The 23423-nt window shown below is 35.3% G+C and overlaps 1 protein-coding gene across 2 annotated transcripts in view; it reads right to left on the minus strand.

Annotated features, from left to right (window-relative positions):
• The window catches only part of LOC123541462 (phosphatidylinositol 4-kinase beta-like), a 57273-nt gene that overhangs the window by 12843 nt on the left and 21007 nt on the right, over positions 1-23423 (minus strand). For both annotated transcript variants that reach the window (XM_053526760.1, XM_053526759.1), the window contains exons 2-9: positions 20103-21291; positions 13194-13311; positions 11056-11190; positions 10061-10206; positions 4553-4719; positions 1834-1924; positions 1147-1283; positions 223-450 (exon numbers count right to left, since the gene is read on the minus strand). In XM_053526760.1, the coding sequence (XP_053382735.1) occupies positions 223-450; positions 1147-1283; positions 1834-1924; positions 4553-4719; positions 10061-10206; positions 11056-11190; positions 13194-13311; positions 20103-20844 (1764 nt within the window). In that variant the 5' untranslated portion in view covers positions 20845-21291. The remainder of the gene's footprint in view (positions 1-222; positions 451-1146; positions 1284-1833; positions 1925-4552; positions 4720-10060; positions 10207-11055; positions 11191-13193; positions 13312-20102; positions 21292-23423) is intronic.

A 23423-nucleotide genomic window follows, 5' to 3' on the forward strand; every position in this document is an offset into this window, starting at 1 on the left:
AAATATGGCAATACACAACTGGAATATTGTTGATATATGATGCTTAACATCTGAAATATTAATGAAATATGACATTAAACAACTGAACTAATGTTGAAATATGACATTTAACTGAAATACTGTTGAAATATGGATAATGCTATTACACAACTGAAATACTACTGAAATATGACATTAAACAAATACAATACAAACTAACAAAGATGGAAATGGCTGAGATACCTGAATGATTTCATCATCTTCTTGTGACCAACAATCGGCATCATCAAAATCTGTCATACTACCATACACACTAAAGTCACGTGGAGAAGTGTTGCCGTGGTGATAAAATGTTGCGAGATCTTCTTCAGAACGTGTGTATCGAAGCGTGTTTTCCAGGATCTTGTTAGGCACTTGGCTTGTGAGAGAGTTTTCACATTCTAATACTTCTACATATATCAAATATGGAGCCTGGAAAGTAACACAAATTTAACTTGTACATAAAATTGCTCTTGTTCTATAGAATGTGTTCACATATTTCGTGGTTGAGTCAATGCACAAAATCAAATCCCAACAAACATGTAGAATTCCTATTCCTTTTTATGTTCAGATCTTGCAATCCAGGAATTCATATTCCCATAAAGTAGTCATTGTTTTTCCAAAAACCATGAAATTTCATGCCCACAATAATTGACTTCACAGTATAATAAAGACAGAGTCTTACTGACTTTGTTATTTAAAACATTACTTCAGTAAGATAATTTTTAAATCATGAAACTGTATCAACTGACTCATAGGCAATAGTGAGAGCATGTGAAAGATGATTCAAATGTCTGTTGTTTTTTTTTCATTTCTTCATACATCAATATAGTATACCAGTAATACACGTGTATTCAACACTTTGTACTTCCACTTTTAAAAGCTTAATTTAACTATCAATAACAAACAAGTGAGACCTTTGACAGTAATATTTGTGAGAATCATAAACTTTACATCTCCACATATCGAGGGCTTGGTGCAAAACTATTGTATCTTGTTCTTTATTTATATACAATAGTTTTGCACCAAGCCCTCGATATATTAAATGGGGAAAACCATCACAGTAAAAAAAATGTGGAATAAATCTTTTTTAGAAATAATACCATATAATACTATCATTTCAAATACCTTTTCTTTTGAGTTGAGAACAACACTTTGTGTATGAGGTATTCTAACAACATGGTGATCAAATTGTGCCGTTGGCAACCAAACTCGAGCAGGTAAATTGAGATTTAACATTGCAAGCTCTGCCATTAATCTTGAACCTGAAACAAGAGGCAATTAAAAACAGTGTTAAGACAAACTAACATAAAATTCATAATGTTAACATGTCCGAAACATTACAGAATGAAACCAGTTTCACTTGAGAAATGGTTAATATTTTAATATAAAGTCTTAAGTTTTGTAGTTTGTATCATCTTTTAAAGCACGTGTGCTTCAATTCTGAAATTTTGTGATACGTTTCCAAAGTCACTATGTGTTATGCTTCATTTTAAAAAAGTGGAAACTGGCAGATACTTGAAAATGCAGCTCTCTGATGGGTTAGTCAAAATTCCTGATTTCAAATCAATACAGTTAAGTCCACATGGTGACTTTCCAGCTTAAATAAAGGCACCAAGATGCAACACAAGGCATTATTTTAAGCATGGACAGGCACCTGACGAAAACCACCCATCTTCCACAAGCCAACTTAATGGCCTCCTTACATGACAACCAAGAAAGGGTTTGAACCATCAAAAGTGAGTGGCAAGAGTTTTGAAGTCAGCTACCGTAACCTCATGGCCACAATGGCTCCTTACAAAAAGCAGAACAAACCTCTAAGTTCCTTGGTGGGTAACTGCTGCAACCGTGTTCCTATACTCATCAATGCTTTGATAAACTCTATCTGTGGGGTCAGTCGTGGAGCCTGTAATTACGATGGCATATATTTAGAGAAATGTTTTCAATGCTTTCTCACTACATATTAATCTTTAATCAGAGTATAAGACTGCCAGTTTTAGAGAACTGTTTTCAATTCTTTTTCACTTTAAATAAATCTTTGATCAGAGTGCCAGACAGCTAATTTTGTGGAAAGCTCCGTATCATTTTTCTCCCTAGGCAAGCCTTTGTATTCAACAAGAGGGTCATGATGACCCTGAATCGCTCACCTGAGTAATATGAGCTACATGTTTCAATGTCAAACTGAGGATAAAATATTAAGGAAGTCAGTAGGTCACATTCATGGTCAATGAAATTCAGTTTTACGATTTGTGTGCAAAACTGTGTAAGTCATCAATATTTCAAGGCTGTATCTTAAAAAACAAGAAAGTAGGTCAGTAGGTCAAGGTCACAATCAAGTGACACCATATTACTTGGGGTCATCAGGTTATTATAATTAAATAGTCTTGGAAATAGAATCAGATGATTTTTTAAGTATTTTTTCTATATAACTCACATAATAACTAAGTGACCTCTTTTAACCCCAGGGGCATAATTTGAACAATTTTGGTAGTGGACTATTAGACAATGCATCATACCAAATATCAAAAGCCTAGGTCATATGGTTTCTGACAAGAAGATTTTTAAAGCTTTTTCCTATAGTCTATATATATAAAACTTGGGACCCCCAAGGCAGGGCCTCTTTTCACCCCAGGTGTACAATTTGAACAATTTTGGTTGAGGACCATAAGACAATGCTACAAACCGAATATCAAAGGTCTAGGAGTTGTGGTTTCAGATAAGAAGATTTTTAAACTTTTTTTCCTATATAAGTCTATGTAAAACTTGCGACCCCCGGGGCTGGGCAATATTTGACACTAGGGGGATAATTTGAACAATCTTGGACTTCTTGGTAGAGGACCACTAAATGATGCTACATACTAAATATCAAAGCCCTAGGCCATGTGGTTTTGTACAAGAAGATTTTCAAAGTTTTCCCTATATAACACTATATAAACCATGTGACCCCCGGGGCGGGGCCATATTTGACCCTAAGGGGGATAATTTGAACAACCTTGGTAGAGGACCACTAGATGATGCTACATACCAAATATCAAAGCCCTAGGCCATGTGGTTTTGTGCAAGAAGATTTTCAAAGTTTTCCCTATATAACACTATATAAACCATGTGACCCCCGGGGTGGGATCATATTTGACCCTAGGGGGATAATTTGAACCAATCTTGGTAGAGGACCACTAGATGATGCTACATACCAAATATCAAAGCCATAGGCCATGTGGTTTTGTACAAGAAGATTTTCAAAGTTTTCCCTATATAAGTCTATATAAACCATGTGACCCCCGGGGCGGGGCCAAATTTGACCCTAGGGGGATAATTTGAACAATTTTGGTAGAGGACCACTAGATGATGCTACACACCAGATATCAAAGCTAGGCCCTGTGGTTTTGGACAAGAAGATTTTTTAAGTTTTTCCTTTCGGTTACCATGGCAAGTAGAGTTCTGCATGGAATTCAATTCTTTGAATAATTTTGAAAGGGGGTCACCCAAGGATCATTCCTGTGAAGTTTGGTATAATTCTGCCCAGTGGTTTTCAAGAAGAAGTTTTTTTTAGGAAATGTTAACGGACGGACGACGGACGATGCACGACGGACACTTAGCGGTCACAATAGCTCACCATGAGCCTTTGGCTCAGGTGAGTTAAAAAAAGATAGTACAGGAAAATATACACTATCTCTTGAGGGCGCAAGGAAATGTGCAAAATGCTTTGAAGACTTCCAGGGTTTCAAGTGATCTAAACTGAGAAAATATCAAGAAAAAAAAATGCATTGCTTAAGCATGCCTGGGTGCTTCAGCCAATAGGTGTTTTGCGATTATTCTAAACATTATCTAAAAAGCTTTTTTCCCATAATATTATGATTTGATAATCTTTTTCAACAGTATCTAAGACACAGTGTAACAGGACATAATACTTATTTTCTATAACTTATCTCTGTCTGTTTAAAAGGACTTTATTTCCTTCCTTGCAAGCTACCTGTGTAACAGGACCTTATACTTCTTCTCTCTAACGTATTATAAATTTCATGTTTTTCAGTGTATTATGGAATTTCATTGACTTATATTAAATTTATCATCTGAGTTAAATGTGTATATTTTAGCTGAAACCATTGAAAAGAAATCGACAAACAAGACAAAAGACAAAATGTCTGATTTATTTGTAAGATGAAAATATCTTTCACTTTTAAACAAAAGATCATAATTGAGCCACGCCATGAGAAAACCAACATAGTGTGTTTGCGACCAGCATGGATCCAGACAAGTCAGGATCCATGCTGTTTGCTAACGGTTTCTCTAATTTTTGCAAAAGGCTTTGAAAGCAAACAGCATGGATCCAGACCAGCCTGCTTGCAAACGCACTATGTTGGTTTTCTCATGGCACGGCTCATATATTTATCATTTGTGGCTATGGAAGTAATTAAAATATTGCAGCTTATATTCAATCAGTGAAAAGTATTATGATTAATTTATACAATGAAACAAACATATATTCGCTGCATCATATGTTGAACAGACAATAAAGATTATATAAATTCCTCACCCCACAATTACAATTCATCTCTCTCCCTGTCAAGCCATTCTTTACCCCTTCTGAACTCTGGTAACATAAACAACCATTGTCAAATGCCCGTCCCGATGCCAGATCTCCGCAGGCATAATTATGAAGAGTGCTCGTGGAGTGACTGTTACTTTGTTTAATGTAAATACCTGAAATTTATGACAGTTTTATTAATTTGTTTTTTTTTTTTCAATTGGGTGGGGGAGTGGGAGGGGAATATTACTTCCTGTCCACACAATTGTTAAATCATAAAGTGACTTTCCAGTTTCTGACAGTGGAGGAAGACCCTAGCTGCCCCTTTGTGCATTATTTCAGGCACAAGCTGTCACCTGGGTAAAACCACTGACCTCCCAGCCAGCCAGCTAGATGATTTCCTCACATTAAAGTTTTCTACACCCCAAAACAGGTTTTGAACCCGCAGCAGTGAGGGGAAAGTGATCTGGCCACTCAGCCATATAGGCCCTAGCTACTGATGTTTTAAGAACTACAGAATTTTCTGAAGTGAAGGTGTTTGAAATAAACTACTGTGTACTTGAGAATGTATTCACATACAACCATATAAATGAGCTGTGCCATGAGAAAACAAACATAGTGCATTTGCGACCAGCATGGATCCTGACCAGACAGCGCCTACTGCAATTAGAGAAACTGTTAGCGACCAGCATGGATCCTGACCAGACTGCGCGGATGCGCAGACTGGTCTGGATCCATGCTGGTCGCAAATGCAATATGTTGGTTTTCTCATGGTGCCGATCAAATTTCTTTTCTCTTATTTATTAGAAAGCTGTTAATACTAGAAATTCTGAAATAAAGTACTGTGAAATGAATCAACTTTGTTGGCAAGAAATTACGTGGTTTTGACAGAAACTGCTATATTACGTGGGGATATGAAATGGTGAATTTCATTCTTTAAAGAGAAAATGAATGCGGATTTTATATAATTTATGTCTGTTGGAATTTAATTGTGTGGATTCAGGTAACAAGAAATCCATGAAATTTAATCCCCCTACAAATATTAATAATCTCTATATAAGTAATTCATTTAAAGATACATATTTCGTTACAAGTAAGTGTTATATAAATGTTATGTGACTAACATATTTTAAGATTTATCACTATTTGCCACACTAAACAAAGCTATAAAAATTAATAGCCATATATTTCTATTCTACATTTATGATCTCCTGAAAATGAGTAATGAATTACTCATCAATAAAATGCTGGTTGACTTAGTCGAACCAGTTAAGATGCTTGTTAATAATACCAGTAATCTTAATAAAATATTCCACTACTGGTTGGTTCATCAAATTCATAACAGGATTTTTCATCAATTATGCAGATCCAGATAAAAGCTAAACATCATTCTAAAGGTCTCCGAGGACGGCAGTGTGAACTTTTAAAAATTTAGGGACATCTTGAACAGTATCAATTGTGTAGCCAAAAATGGTATTTTTTCTTGTGTAAATTTTGACCAGTGAAACACATTTTTGTTTTGTTTTGTTTTAATATAACAATTTTTTTTTACATTTTAAAAAGTTCCCATTACCTCCCTTGGAGCTCTTTTGAATGCTGTATAATAATTTGAAAAGGTATTAAGAGAAAATACGGAAAAACCCATTATGAATTTTGTGGATCAAATAATACATAAAAGACAGGGACTACTAAACACAAATTTTTAAAATTTTTTTTGGTTGGTTCAACAGCATACTGTCATATGGTGATTTTTAAGCTGTTCATGGCGGCAGGAGACTCTAGGCGCCCTGCAGTCAGAGCATTTTTCCAGGCAAAGACAGGCACCTTGGTAAGAACTTTCAACCTTGTGCAAGCCAACTGAATGGCTTTCTCACATGAAAGAATTCTACATATGCCCAAAGCCAGCTCCCAATCCACTTCCAACCCACAGCAGCAAGGGACAAGAGAATTTGAGGTCAGTGACCTTAGCACTCCACCATGAAGGTCCATAAATAAAATACCTATTACAGATATAATACATTACTTTGGGTGCATATCAGTGATATTACTAGACTTACATCAAATTTATCATCACTGTAGACAGCTGCATATCATCAAACACACTTTTATTGTCTTTAAGCACTTTATCAATTCTTGCAGCTTTTATCAATCTTAAACAATGGGATGACTCAATTTTATGCTAGAACTAAATTCCTCTGAAGTTCCAAAATAAATCTGGGTGTGGAAAGATTGATATTGTTTCACTGGTTCAACCCTTACCCTGTTAAATTTCTATAATGAACTTGTCCATCTTTCAATTTGAACAGTACCATTAACTGTTAAAAGGGGTGCCTACAACAAGATACTGACTGAATAGTGAACAGTGCAGATTATGATCAGACTGCACGGACATGCAGGCTGATCATGATATACACTGGTCGCAAAGGCAGAATCAGGCATGTCCAGCATGTACTTTGATTTACTGTAAAATCTTTAATTTCCATGGGCAACTAATTTTAGCAGATTTTATAGTTGTGTCAATCTATGAAATTGAATCCCAACTAACAAAGAAAATTCCCATAAAATTTTCTCTTTAGACTTGGAAATCCATGAATTTAAGCCACCACAAAAAGGCTCTTTTGGATAAAACAATGAAATTCCAAAATTTCAAAATTTCAAAATAGATATTAATAGATTTTCACGAAATTTTAATGCCAACAATATAAATAGATTTTCAAAGTAACATGTAATCGCAGTAACTTTTTTACATTTTTCCTGAAATAATTCCAACAAGAGCTGTCTGATGACAGCGCGCTCGACTATTCGAAGAATTGATTGAAGAATGGTGTAAAAATATTTCCACGGATATTCAGACAAAAGAAATAAATAGATTAGACAAACAATGTTCCTGTATTACTTTGATTTCTGTAAGTCTTGCACTAAATGGCAATATATGAGCCAATTTCAAAGTCCAAAAAGGGCCATAATTCAGTCAAAATAGTTATGTACTCTTGCCTACAGATGGAAATCATAATGATAAACAAGTGTTCAAAGTTTAAAAGCCATATGTCAAATAGTTTTGACAAAACATGGACTTGTATAAAAACAGAACCAATTTCAAAGTCCAAAATGGGCCATAATTCAGCCAAAATAGATGACAGAGTTATGTTCTCTTTCCTACAGATAGAGACTATTATACTAAACAAGTGATAAAAGTTTCAAAGCCATATGTCAAACACTTAACAAAAAATATGAACTGGTACGAAAAACTTAACCAAGATTTCTCAGTCAAAAAGGGCCATAATTCAGCCAAAATCCTTGATGGAGTTATGTACTCTTGCCTATAACTGGACATGGTGATGGTAAACAGATGTTGAAAGTTTCAAAGCTTTATCTCAAAAGACTTTGTCAAAATATGAACTGGTACGAAATATTAACCCAGATTTCTAAGACAAAAAGGGTCATAATTCAGCCAAAATCCTTGATGGAGTTATGTACTCTTGCCTATAACTGGACATGGTGATGGTAACCAAGTGTTGAAAGTTTCAAAGCTTTATCTCAAAAGACGTTGTCAAAATATGAACTGGTACGAAAAACTTAACCATGATTTCTAAGTCAAAAGGGGCCATAATCCAGTCAAAATCCTTGATGGAGTTATGTGCTCTTGCCTATAACTGGACATGGTGATGGTAAACAAGTGTTGAAAGTTTCAAAGCTTTATCTCAAAAGACTTTGTCAAGATGTGGACTGGTACGAAATATTAACCCAGATTTCTAAGTCAAAAAGGGCCATAATTCAGCCAAAATCCTTGATGGAGTTACGTGCTCTTGCCTATAACTGGACATGGTGATGGTAAACAAGTGTTGAAAGTTTCAAAGCTTTATCTCTAAAGACTTTGTCAAAATATGAACTGGTACGAAAAACTTAACCATGATTTCTAAGTCAAAAGGGGCCATAATTCAGCCAAAATCCTTGATGGAGTTATGTGCTCTTGCCTATAACTGGACATGATGATGGTAAACAAGTGTTGAAAGTTTCAAAGCTTTATCTCAAAAGACTTTGTCAAAATGTGGACTGGTACGAAAAACTTAACCCAAGGTGTGACCCCGACGCCGTGGTGAGTAGGATAGCTCTACTTATTCTTCGAATAGTTGAGCTAAAAACTGATTTTTTAAATTGCAAATTCCTATAATAAATCTGGGGACAAATTCCCTTCATACATTAAGGTAGTGGACCCATGACATTTGGGAATTTCCATTCGGTCAGTATGAGATCTCCATATGAGATTTCGGCATTCATCATTCATCAACATGACTGGAAGGCCATGTGCTCTTTTAAGCCACAAGAAAGTCCAAAGAATGCTAAATCATACAAGAATGTAATTCAGGTTCGCTACCTTAAACGAAATAAAGTGTTATCTTGAAATCCAATGACATGATGAAAATCTAGTAATTGCAGACAGTATAACCTCTGGTAATGGCACCTGTGGAGAGCAAACACCTTTCAAGAAGGCAGGTACAGTTACGCCTGCCTTTGCAGCCACCACTACTAAGCAGCCACTTGCCACAAGCAGCCACTTCCCTAACTTTCCAAATTTACGATTTGTTCTAATTTCTACTTGCATTAAGCAGCCACCTGCTATAAGCATCCGGACTGTGCCGTTCCTTTGGCTGGCTACTAATTACAGGTATAACAGGTATTTTTCCTATAAGACAAATTTCTTAGCAAATTCATCACTCCAGAGAAACAATCTCAGAACAAAATGCACAGTTTATTCCTCCCAAAGGTGTTCATTTTTGAGAGGTTAACTGCATAGACAAGCTGCCTAAATATAAAAGAAAATCCCTCCATTTGTTTCAAGCCATTGATAACTAAATGGTAAAGAGCCCTCTTTTATACTCACCATAATACGTAGAATTTATTAGGACAATAAATGCTGAAATTCATTGTGTAATATTGGTCAAAATGAACATGATCAATTATTTATAACTTCCAAGTAATGGAATTCAACCTAGAACTCCATAAATGAAACCCCATAAAAAACCAACAATTTAAATGTAAGGTTTAAAACACTGATCTCAAACAGCTGCTTTCAACTGAACTGCAAATTTGTGGGGTTTTTTTTCTTTTAATTGGTAATACCATACAAATGTAAAACTATAAATCTATCTACCATCAAAGAAAAAAATTTCAAACAGTCCTGAAAGCTATTCAATGTGAAGAAACTATTCTAGTTGATCAAAATCTCCCAAAAGTCTGCATTTGGTCAAATTGAGAAGCGACGAGATATTTCCTTAATTAAATTTTGCATAAAACTGTACAACAATGAATAGGATTTTGTCCTAGATTCAGTTTTATACACAATTGTTAAACGTTGAAGGAGGATTTTGTCCTAAACTCAGTTTTAGATAGAACTGTAGAAACTGTACAACCATACACACATATAAGCTCAATACAATAAAATCCATATATAAATTAGACTACAAAACAATGCCACCTGTATATGAAATACTTTTAAAATGAGATGTATTTACAAACCTGTAGCGTCTGAGCGAGACCTTGTGTGGGTCTTCTTGCCAGATGGAGATAATGTATTGTTCATGCTGTGGTTTAGAGGACTGTTCGATGTTATATGATGGGACTGGTTTCTCCGATGTCCATGTTTGTGACTATGACTATGATGACTGAAAAAAATAACATTGCCAATTGTTCTGATCATTGTACCTTCTAGCACAAAAGTGCTGCTTTTATCATTTTCAGAGGGTGTTTTAACAGAAGAGTAAATGTGTGTTAACAGAGACACTGTCACATTTTTTTTGTGTTGTATTTTTGTTTTCGTTTTTGTTGGCTTTAACACTGCATCAACACAATTATAGGACATATGGTGACTTTACAGCTTTGCTGGTGGAGGAAGGCTTCTCAGGTGCCCCTTTATTTCATGCACGAGCAGGGACCTGCGTAGAACCACCAACCTTCCATAAGCCAGCTGAATGACATCCTCACATGTAGAACTCAAAATACCCATTGAGGCTCCAACACAAATCGGTGTCAAAGGGGCAAGTAATTCAAAGTCAGCGACATTTACCACTCAACCATGGAGGCCCTGTTTTTTATGCACTGTTAATCAAGCATTCTGTGAATAAGTGCAAACATATTATGGTCTAACCGTAAGCTCAACAGTTCAAATCCTGATGAGAGCAAAATTTGATTGCAGCCTCCAAATCAGCCATAAGTAATAACATACTACTAACATTTTGATTTCAATGAGTTAAACATCAATATGACAATTTACAGAGATCATAATATGGTGATTTTCCAGCTTTTTACTGTAGAGGAAGATCCCAGGTGCCCCCTACATGCATTATTCCTGGCATTGGCTGGATAGAAAACCACAGACCTTCCACTAGTCAGGTGGCTGGTTACTTGGAAAAATCCAGGAAGCAGTAACAGGGCATACTTCATGCAACCTGTCAGAATTTTCACTTCGATGTTGACAACTGATGTCAAATACGTAAGTGTAAACCGTGACTTACCTAAGTTCTTCGTTCAGAATCATATTTCTAAGTTTAAGACCCTGTGAGGTCTTCCATGTTGGTTTCAACACATCTGCAGAAAAGGCACTAAGCAACCATACACACTTTACTGAAAATTCCACACTGCTACGGCACCTAGAGATAAAAAGAGAATTTTCATTAAATTGGCATTCAAATCACAAAGGCCTGTGTCTTGGATTGGAGATGAGAACATTTTATATAATCAGGCTCCAAGGATGGAGACCAGTTATAATATGACACCTTTCAATAGGTCAATTTCAAGATTAAGCCCAGAATCAACCAACCAGAATGATGCTGGGTTTTGAAACTTTTGAGGCTGGTTTCCAAACTCCATAATCCAAGACCGGTTAGAACTTAGGGGTCTCATTTTATGACTATGTAGTAAGCTTTAGACTTTAGTAACTAAAGTCTACAGACCATTTATCAAGGTACAGGTATTTTGCAATCTAAAATGGCATGTTAAAACAAATATTGGGGGGAGCTAACCTGATGTCCCTCACACAAGGAAAATAGAAATATCAACCTGAAAAAGACAACCTTTTTCTTCTTGTAAGTTTAACCCTTACCTGCGGCAAGGTGATTCGCCGTTTTGCAGCAATGGCAGATCAAGATAAGCCGCACCCAAACCGTGCGGTCTGTAGTGGTCTGCACTGTTCGCGTATTAGTCAGTAATTTTTCAGTGAACAGCCTTTGAATAAAGTGGTAGGCACAGATTTGACAATGGATGAGACTGGTCCATTTTAGATATTTAGCATGTTGTAAGGTTAAATAATACACTAATTACCTGAAAGCCTTGATAAACTTACTATAGGAAACCCAAAACCCAAAACCATGAATGAATTCAAGGCAGTGAGTTGGATCCTTGAAGGAAATGTCTGAATTCACTGATTCACAGCCTCTTTAATTTTATTCATCTTGGAAACTTTGTCACAGTCACTTGCAGAAAGTATGTCACTGCTACAATAGCTAATACAGAATCAAGGAAGTCTTCTTACCTTTATTAACCATGTTAGTAACTGAAAAACTGCTGAAAACTAGAGCTATCACTAAAGGTGATGAATGTACCCCCCGCATGCACTGACACAGTACATTGCAATTTGACGCACACAAGATTGCATAATTATGTGGACTGTATGTATATAGACTGTATGTATACAGTATAGTAACAAAAAACAAAGTCCCATAACTATGCAGAATATTTATCTAAAAGAATGTAACATGCACCATGCACAACTAGGGTTGGTACCGATCACTTGTGTGAAGTTTCATTAAATTGTGTGCAAGGGTTTGGTAGATTAGGCACGCACAAGATTGCATATGCAGACTGTATGTACATAGTATGTTAACAAGAAACAAAGTCCCATAACTCTGCAATTTTTGTCGCTGAAAGAACCTAACATGCCCCATGCACAACTACTGTTGTTACTGATCACTTGTGCGAAGTTTCATTAAATTGTGTCAAGGGGATGAGGAGAGATGGTGCGCACAAGATTGTGTCTATGTATATAGTATAGTAACAAAAAAACAAAGTCCCATAACTCTGCAAATTTTTTTTCTTAAAGAACCTAACATGCCCCATGCACAACTACTGTTGGTACTGATCACTTGTGTGAAGTTTCATTAAATTGTGTCAAGGGGATGAGGAGAGATGGTGCGCACAAGATTGTGTCTATGTATATAGTATAGTAACAAAAAAACAATGTCCCATAACTCTGCAATTTTTTTTTCTAAAAGAACCTAACATGCCCCATGCACAACTACTGTTGGTACTGATCACTTATGTGAAGTTTCATTAAATTCTGTCAAGGGGATAAGGAGAGATGGTGCGCACAAGATTGCATCTATGGACAGATGGACAGACGGACGTTCCTACATTTGGATACTTATGTGGCTACTCTTTTGTTCTCTCTATTGTTCTTTTAGCCACGTAAGAGAAAAATAGCCAAATAAAAGCCTTACGGAATGAATGACATCAAAGAAAAAGTACAGTTACCTATTGTTCCTATAGCCACCTAAGTATGGAAATGTGAGCTCGGACAGACAACCTGAAATCAGTTTACCCCCCCTTACAACTTACAAAGAAGTGTGAAACTCGAATCAAATAAAAGAAGCATTACCTGTGAACCACGTATGGATGAACAGCTTCAGCGACATCATGCATGTGGATGTACATGTTCAATAACTGCGGCAGGTAAAAATCCACCTCATGCTCTACAAAACTGAACATCTTGTTGGCTGGAAAAAAATGGAAGCTAAAGTGAATGTCAACTCAAAAATTGTTAGATATGATTGTAAAAAAAAGTTCCTCTGCAAGAACAAGGCGGGCGCGCCAAGCAACTCAATGGACATCTCAAACTTTCTGGAATTGAAGTTTTTGACATACAATACACATAATGACATTATTATAATAAGATGTTATGCAAATAAAATGGTAATCAAATTGAAACTTAGCACTCATATGTAAGTGATAGAAACTGTCAACATAAAATCAAATGGCATGAGAAGACGCTACACAAATAAATACTAATAAAACTGAATCTTTGTTGCAAAATTTAAGATAAAAAATTTTCAACATAAAATACACATAATGATATGAATAAAAGCAGTACACTTACATGTGTACATAGAAATAAAACTGAATTTTCAATTAGAGATGGAATAATGTATTATTACATAGGGAAGTAGTTTCAAGACAAAATCATCAAGGGAATATATAGGCGGCTGTTTTCTGCTTTGTGTTTGCTCTTTGCGTGTGTGTTTTTCTCACTAAATTATTGTTACTGTAAATCAATACTGAAAGTAAATCATTTGTACTGCCTGGGAAATTGATAATTTTGCTGCTAATAGTACAACAGAAGTCACAAGACTTCCAGACACATCAAAGAAAACCTATCAAAATCATTAATAAATACATGCTAACAAGGAAGTGTTTGGTTTATCAGGCTCACTCCACTGAAACAAAATTTTACTTAAGAGGAAGACCCTGGGCATCTTGACCCTGTGGAAACCCTGGCCCCTGGGACCTCTCTAGGCATGCTTTAAAACCAAAGACAGGCACTTAGGCACTCTGACTACGACCTAAATAATATTCTTTTTTTAAATAACTTTGTTTATAAAAATCTTTTTTTCTTTTTTCAACTCTTATAACCTCTTAACTCTGATTACCTATGTTTTGAGGAGAAAAGGGGACATAATCATGGATATATATATCAAATGGATTCAAGAGTTATCTCCAATGAAAAGTCAGCAAAATGAGCTAGTAAAATGACTCTCTTATATATGTATTCAAAGAAACTCTTAATTACAATTAAGAGCATGGATATAAAACATGTCATGCAGCTGGGGACATTTTTTAATTCCTCCACAATGAGCCTCATTTAAGTCTAAAACTCTAAAAGTGACAAAATATGCATATATATCTAAATGGTTTTAAAATGACCTCATATTGAACTATGCCCTAGACAGTGTTATCCATAAACAGATCAGTATGGTTCAAAAGATTATGACACGATGAACTCCGCCCTCAAGTCACAAAACTGTCAACTTCTTAGTTAGGATGTATATAAAAAACAAAGATGTCTGACCAACAGACAAGTTAAATGGTTTAATAGAAGGTCAAAATACCTTTCTGATAAGATGTTGGCCACTCAACCTACAGAGTACAGAAAGTTAGCCTTACTCATCTGGCTTATCGGGATCACTTATTTTATGATCTGTCATCCCTCTAAGCCCTACCCGTATCTGCATTTTACTGTTAGGAAAAGGAAGACAGTAAAAAAGTGAAAAAAGTCATAATACCCTGGTTAGACTTACTTGCTTTAATAAATTAAACATTAATATTCATGTAGAAACTTCAAATGGGCTGAATTTAATTCATAATTTTAAATAAGAGACTTAAATCTTCGAAAATATGATGTGATAAGACTGGTGCGAGGAGATATGTTTTGTACATGTACCAGAAAATGTTCTTAACGGATTTCATTGGGGATTTCCTAACTGAAATATGCAAAATAAGTTTGGACAAAACGGAGACAGCGACAGTCTAAAGTTGTCACGCTGTCCCGAAACGTCCTATTATTTGGACTAACAGAGGGTGAACCCAACCAAGGCCATGATTCTTGATAATTTACAATAAATGTAAGTAAATAATCAAAATTATGATTCTGATCATGCTCAATTACCAATAATTGTGATATATGCTTTCAATATTTCAAAGGTCTAAATAAATTGTGTTGCTGGGGAGATACAAACCCTGGACATTCAACTAGAAAGTTAATCCTAACACGATAACACTCACTGGCACTGAACTGACTGACATGTTTCTAGTTTACTTTTGAATAATAAATAGATATTCTTTTACAATCATTCTTGAAAATATTGCAAGTAATTAAACTCGGTATAATAGAAATTTTGTTATTTCACAATATCTGTTTTTTAACCTATTTTTACTCAAACCTGGTGTACAGAATACAAAAAGTATGACATTATTAAGTAAAGTCGATTGATAGGATAGCCACGTATGTAAAGGTAATCCATTCGCTAATATTGAGAATGGGCCATACAGGAAGTTAATAGGTTTATATATAGATCAAAATCTACAATAAGAAAACATAGCAACGTAAATAAAAGGTTTTTTTCTGAATGAAGGAAGACTTGTGTTTACGATCATGTATACAATCTGTCTCTCTTATATGACGTACAATAAACATACACTGTAAGACATAATTTATCTGATGAACTTCTATCTCATTAATGCTGATAAAATGTACCATCCGAGGGTTAAAAGTCCCCTTTTGGATATATTTGGCAATATAGGATGAACTTCTTGGTCAAAACTGTTTATAAACAACAGAAATTTTCCACTTCTGATCAGGTATTGATATGAACAATCAACAAACTTTGGATGCGTTTTCAATGTACCGGGTACCTCTTGAGGACTCATTAAATTAATCACTGTCATTTTCAATTTAAAGACTGAGCTGTTAAAAAATTGTGGTGGAGTATATCTGCACAAAGTTGGCAAATTCTTTAGTATCAAACTGTTTTTGGGGTCAAAATGGCTGGTATACATTCTACTAGTATTTTACAGTTACAAAGAATTATAATGTAGTATATACCTGCCATTTTAGACCCCAAAAAGAGTTTGACACTCGCCCCTTTGTTTGATACATTCCTGTTTATAGATTATCTGTAAAGTGTATAAATTAATTGTCTGTAGGCTTGTTATTTCTGAACCTGGAAATAATATTATATTAATTACCAACCTAACAATTCTGTCAGAATAATTATGCCAAGATAAGGGCAGAGCTCTAGAAACATATAAATATTTAATAGTTCCCACAACAGAACAGATAGCGCAATGACATCATATTTGACTGCACAGGAGCAATAAACACGATAAAAGAGTAGAACGCATAAATAAGATATATAGTGCATTTGGACAAACTTTTAAAAAGGAGGTTTTTAATGCAAAATGTTTTCAAAATTAGTAAATTACAATATATAAAATTTTCTGTACAGATCTGAAATCAAGTCTCCCTTGTCAGGACTCGACAAATCCACTCAATTTGCTGTAGTATGTTCTGCATGACACGTGCATTTTTATAAAAAAAAAAAGCAAGGCCATTAAGAAACTAGGTGTGCTATTATGGCTAGAAGGCACAATCAGCCATTTACTGAACTTTTTATTATATACCTTCTCTTCATATTAATCTTGCTATTTTCATGATTACATATTTTCCACAAACTTATATTGCTTGTTTCATCAACAACGCCGCCATAATAACGCTGCTACACGATGTCAATACCAGAATGGCTTGGTGGACGGATAGCTCAGTGGTTTGCACACTGGCCTTCCAATCCTGAGGTCGGGGATCGATCCCCGGCAGCTACTCGGGAATTTTCAGAAACGCTTTTCAGTGTTTCCCACCCAACTAGAGGTGTACTGGTCAGGAACCCAGGCAATCCTTACGTGTATCAGTGCTATACACTGGGCACGTTAAAGAACCAGGCAAGCCTGTATCTGATTTCTGATCTCTCTGTCGTGGGGGCTTTGTCTCACTTTGTCCCTCTGGTCAGATCGCTCTGTGTCTGTACTAGCAGAGGATGAATTATGCGCCCTGTGTGGCTGCATTTGAACTATGTAAAGCGCCTTTGAACATGAAATTGATCATGAAAAGGGCGCTATATAAATCTGGTATAATAATAATAAGTTCTGGTTACCCAGGGCCATTATGATTATGGTGAGTAAGGCACACTGCGACATTATGTCATAATGATATGTCAATTGCAAACGTAATGACAATTTTAACTGGTTTTTTTAGTTACTATTTAAAGAAACATAAATAATAATATTTATTACTGTTAATTATCACAGGCTTCGATGATGACGTGCAACTACTACACTTCTATGTATAAACGTCAAGTTCACTGCACATTTAAGAGGCTTAAAAATCCTATATAAAATTGATATTGTTCTCAAGTAGGTAACAGTTCAGTTGATCCTTGATATAAACAATATCTAACCTTTCTTTTGAGATTTGTTAGTGTTTTTCAAGGACCTCATTAATGACTCTTAAAGCTGTTATCCCTACAGTAAATATTTTACAGATATATATAAATTATGTACTCCTGGTCATGTTGTTTTGTTTTGTGTACATTTTTTGTAAGCTTTGCTTTTTTTCAAATCATACTATGAAATTATTTAATCTCAACATGCTCAAGGGCATTATATTTTGTGGTTTTAACCTAAAGCAGCTTTTAAACTATATGTATTACATGATTTTATTGCGATAATTATATACTAAATCAGAATTTTATTTTTCCAACAGGCTATTGACACTCTTTAGCTTCAAAGTCTTTTGACAAGATTGAAATCTATCTCTATAAATGATACTGAACTGTAACTGAAATGAATAAGCAAAATAATTTTGAACCATATAAAAGCGTTTTTTTTTTTATCAATTTAGTATGTGAATCAAGTTTAGATCTTTTCAAATCTTGACTTGTATACAAAGTAACAAGACAAAAATCAAGAGAAATATGTTCCATAGTATTTAATCTGAGCATAATTTCACATTTTACTTTTTGTATACAGGTGGCTTTTGTTTGTTTGTTTGTTTTGAGTCTGATGCTGTTTATCTACTGTATTTGAGTCATGTAATGGCAGGTAGTTAACCTAACCAGTGTTCCTGGATTCTGTACCAGTACCAACCTGTTCTCTGCAAGTAACTGCCAACTTCCCTGCAGGAATCAGATGTGGAAGACGACTGTATCATCAAATCGTCAGGTAGAGCATGTGCCTCGCCTGAGGATCAAACTCATAACTCACAAATCTGTGTTTCCCTATTGAGCTAAGCAGGAAGGCTTGTATGTATGTGGCATATAAAAAGACCATGCAATTACAGTTCATTTATGTATAATGATTAGTGATCACCAAGTTAGATTTGAAATTTTATGGTATTTATCACAATTTTGAGGATAAGGTCATCATATTTTCGGTATTACACTAGTGTATTAACATTCTGACACTGATGTGGTTTCAAGTATTGAAAACGTTGGCCAGGATGACCTCTATAACAGGTACAGAATTTATTTATTTTGTTGGGTTTAACGTCACGCTGGCACATTTATAGGTCATATGGCGACTTTCCAGCTTTGATGGTGGAGGAAGTCCCAGGTGTCCCTCCGTGCATTATTTCATCTTGAGTTGGCACCTGGGTAGAACCATCGACCTTCAGTAAGCCACTTTGATGGCTTCCTCACATGAAGAGTTCAATGCCCCGAGTGAGGCTCGAACCCACATCGATGAGGGGCAAGTGGTCTGAAGACAGCAATCTTAACCACACAGCCACGGAGGCCCCTAAACAGATACAGAAAGAAATAATGTTTCTGATGAGGTAAAAAGAATCTTACATTATTTTTTGTGGCGTTCCACACTGAATTTATTTTGAAACAATTATTCAATTCATTTAATACAAAAAGACACTCATCTAATACATTGTACCCTATAGATATCAGTATAATTATATCTGTTCAAATAATCTTTATCAAGTGCAAGTGTGAAGATATGCATACTCAAGTACAGGTGATGCAATTTAAATACCATATTAATGAAAGGATGCATGCATAATTTTGCTGCAGGCATTTTTTAGATAAGATGGACTGTACTGCAATGTTTAAAATGTTACAATCATGACTTTTGAAGTTCCGTTAGCTGTCATACTGTCTACTTATAAGCTCATGAACTTGTTACACGAAAACCTGCTCTGTTTGAAGTACATGTATTATGTTTTACTAAATAACTTAATTTTTGTAGGAGTGTTTAAAGAAAGATAAAAAAAAATTTGCCAAGATTTTGTTCAAGTGCAGCAATGGGCATATAATACTTCAAACGATAAAGCTTTAACAGTGGGCTTCATTGTAACTTACACAGCTTGCTACGGAATTATAGAACAGTTCTAGAGTGATGGAGACCAGTCTAAGAATACAGCCTTGCCACTGGTCAGTTTGAATGCAGTGCTCATAACCAGCCAATCAGATGCTAGTATTTCAGAGATTGGTCTCCAGCTCTCTCTCATCTGTTTATGACCCTTGCAGTCTGTCCATTTGCCAGCTTGAGACAGATGACATTGCCTAAACTTTGGGATTTCATTATAAAACAGTCTGTTTGGCTTTATCTGTTAAACCTGAAATACTGAAGAATTAAAATATTTTCTCAAACAGATTAATGGTGATCAGATGGGTGGGAGTATGCTCAATACTTCAGGTTATGCAAACATTACTCCCACAAATTTGTACATATCAAGATTGTAGGTGGCATTTAAGAAGTATGGAGACTTCTGGGTCTTTGAAACTATCTAAAGTAAGAATTAAATTTCTGTCACTGATCCTGACCTTGTTTTGGGAGGTTTATGTGATAAATTTGTATGGGCAAAAGTATATAACTTATATTATAATCAAATGTATCTACACATTATTTAGGATCTTTCTATGTGAAAAAAAAAATCTGCTACATATATACCTACCTAAGTATGTCTGGACACCAGGTTCCTTTGAATTGAACAAGTAAGAAATGGCAATGGACATGTCAAACATTTTAGACTCAAACAATCTCAATAACCATGATGATTGTTTTCCTGAACCAGGTCTATGTTTTGACTTTCCATTCGGTAACGGTGGTTTTCCCTTTGTCACAGTTCTTGGTGGAGAAACAGAATGACTAGAATGAAGAATTTGTTCAGAAGGTTCGTCAAGGCTCTCAGTATCATTTTGTTCCAATTCACTTTCCTCGCCATTGATCTGCTCGCACATTTCCGCTACTTCCTCTTGTATGGGACTAGTTGACAAACGATCGAGTGAACTTAGCGAGTGTGTATCATATGGCTTAGTTTTTGCACACACATGTGTAAGCAACTCCGTATTTTTGGTTCTCTCTATGGCGGAGTATGATAAACTTCGCCCAAAATTAAGAGATGATATATTTGGGTCTATATCTAACTCCGACTCACTACACGTTTTAATCAAATTTCCATCACCGTCTAGGTCTGCGAAACTAACACGAGACCCAGTTTTTAATGAACTTGTTTTAAACCGGTACATATCTCCACTACATGCATCCCCGATTTTATAATTTCCATTCACTTCAGATGCTCCTGGTTCTGCGCCGTTCCCCATATTACCCGTAGAAAGTGAGAAAATACACCCTTTATTAACAGAATTCGGCTGCGTTGTCACCAAATCTCCTTCACTACTATAATTCCTTGCCATTATTTAACACTAAAATCTTTATGAATCACATTTTGAATCCTTGTGAGGCAAAGTATACCTCCTACACTTAAAGATACATCTTTCCCCGAATAGTAAGCAAATTTTTTGATGACTTGCCACTTATAAGTGCACCTACACAGATGTTAAATGAATCATAAACATTTGATATAATAGTGAATACAGTATATACTCTCCCAAGGTTTCGTATGTCACATGAATACCTGTATTTTACGGCTGTACTATAGGTAAACTAATGGTCCAGTGATTTCCTCAAGTTAATTTTACAACTTTGCTGCTGATACTTTACACCACTGATGTATCATATTCCCATTTGAGACAGCTCCAAACCCACACCTTGAAAAATCATTGATTCAGGGTCACCTCCCACTTTTCACATACAATGTTGTTCTCTGTGACATTTCACATCTCATGTAAACAACACTACACCTGAAAATAGAAAATCAATTTTATGATACTCAACCTCTGCACTATCAAATATATTTCAATTGCAAAAACTGCAGGATCAGCAATATTTATTTACAATACACCAGGTATAAAATTGATCTCTGCTAAATAATTAAATTCATATGCTTTCACCTAGTGCTCCTTATGTAGATCTATTTATTTGTAGAAACGGATACATGCACAAGTACTGGCAGGGAAAAACATTTCATACTTGTACATGTCATTTTAAGTACTGAAAATGATTGTATTTTGTGGTAAATGTTTGCTACCAGCATTCTTAACAATACATCCACTTGGCTGATTTATCTTTTAAATATTTTTTCTTTAAAAGTCCTTCCTAAACTTTAATTCTGAATTTTTTAAATGAAATTTAAAAAGCTGTGAGCACAGAAAGTAAGGAGTTCAGTATATGTATCAGTGTATGTTATCTACGTATTATTGTATGTTAGCAGTTTTTTTTCCAGAGATGGTGGGTGAAGATTACTTCTGGGATCTATTTACTTTGATTTAAAGTCTAATTATAAAAGACGAAGTACTATGATCTTTACTGCCAAGAAATCAATTTTTAATATGGTCCAAACAGTTAGAGACTTGGGTTCAATTTTTTTAGACTTATATGTATCACCAAATATAATTAGCCAAGTTGTCTGAAGCTAAAGAAGGCCAAAAAAAGCTGCCATAACTCACACAAAGTTTCATAACATCTGAAGTACAAACAGAAAATTAAGCACTTTAAAGTATTAAAGTCTAAGCTTAATCTAAGTGCTGCATTTGATCAATATTCCAGACATTACTAAAAGTATAATACCAAATCTGAAAATGACCCGCACCATGAGAAAACCGACATCTATAGTGCATTTGCGACCAGCATGGACCCAGACCAGCCTGCTAATGGTTTCTCTAATTGTAATCGGCTCTCAAAGCCAACAGCATGGATCCTGACAAGACTGGGCGGATGCTTGTCACAAAAGCACTATGCTGGTTTTCTTATGGTGCGGCTCAAATGCTTCCCATCAACACAAATTAGCACCAACTACATGAAACTTTGCTTAGATATTCCTCCTTACTGCAGCAAAATTTAATTGTGTTTAAAGGTACAATGCATATCATAAACAAAAATATATAAAGTCCAACATTTGTTAACCATAATACTCTAGAGTCTAAATTTTAGACTCAGCAAGTACTTGAACCAAAGGGTCACTGACTTGATAAAAACTGTATTACTAGTAAACAAGTTTGCATTCATATCTTGCGTCATGAACATTCAAAACTGACATCCACATAATATTATATCAGTAATTGTACTTACAACAAACCCATATTCCCGTCAAGCATCTTAAATCCAAAAATATACGTACTTGTATTAACTTACGTTATAAAACACCAAACAAACCTTGCTTGACCATAAACGAAACAGATAACTATCTTTCACAAACTACCCACACTTTTCTCTTTATTTTGTAAAAAATGAATGAACATCAATTGTCAGTATTAGTAATGACAACTGTCAAACAACACATTCCTAACTGTCATTCGTTTTGTAACTTTAAAATAAATCAGGTTGACTGATACTGACCTTACACCACCAGGATTGTCACTAAAATCTAGTTAACTGTCTGCTGATTAACCCTTACCCTGCTACATTATTTGTAAATTTCTAAAATGAACTTGTCCATCTTTCAATTTGGACAGTACCATTAACTGTTAAAAGGAGTGCATACCAAAAAGCAACCGACTGAATGGCAAACAATGCAGATCACGATCAGACTGCACTGGAGCCCTGATAATAAGAGACTATTGATCTGGCACCTAGATCTCAAACTACTATGCTTACAGAATCTATTTTGTGGCTATCAATCTTCTCATTACTTCCCAACAAAACATAAACAAAATTATTAGACTCATAACATTTCTATATTCAGCCATCATATTTCCCACATGAGCTATTCAACTACTCTATACTAATTTGATTAGAATCGATTTCTGATCTTTCCTACCATTTTTAAGCCTGATTCTGAGAATTCTTTCAATTGTTGAGCTAATTAATTTGCAACATTGCCACTTTAAATGACAATGTGAATGCATCCAAACTAGTATCAAACTAGTTAGCAGAT

This window comes from Mercenaria mercenaria, chromosome 16 (genome assembly GCF_021730395.1).
Source record: "Mercenaria mercenaria strain notata chromosome 16, MADL_Memer_1, whole genome shotgun sequence".
Lineage (NCBI taxonomy): Eukaryota > Metazoa > Mollusca > Bivalvia > Venerida > Veneridae > Mercenaria > Mercenaria mercenaria.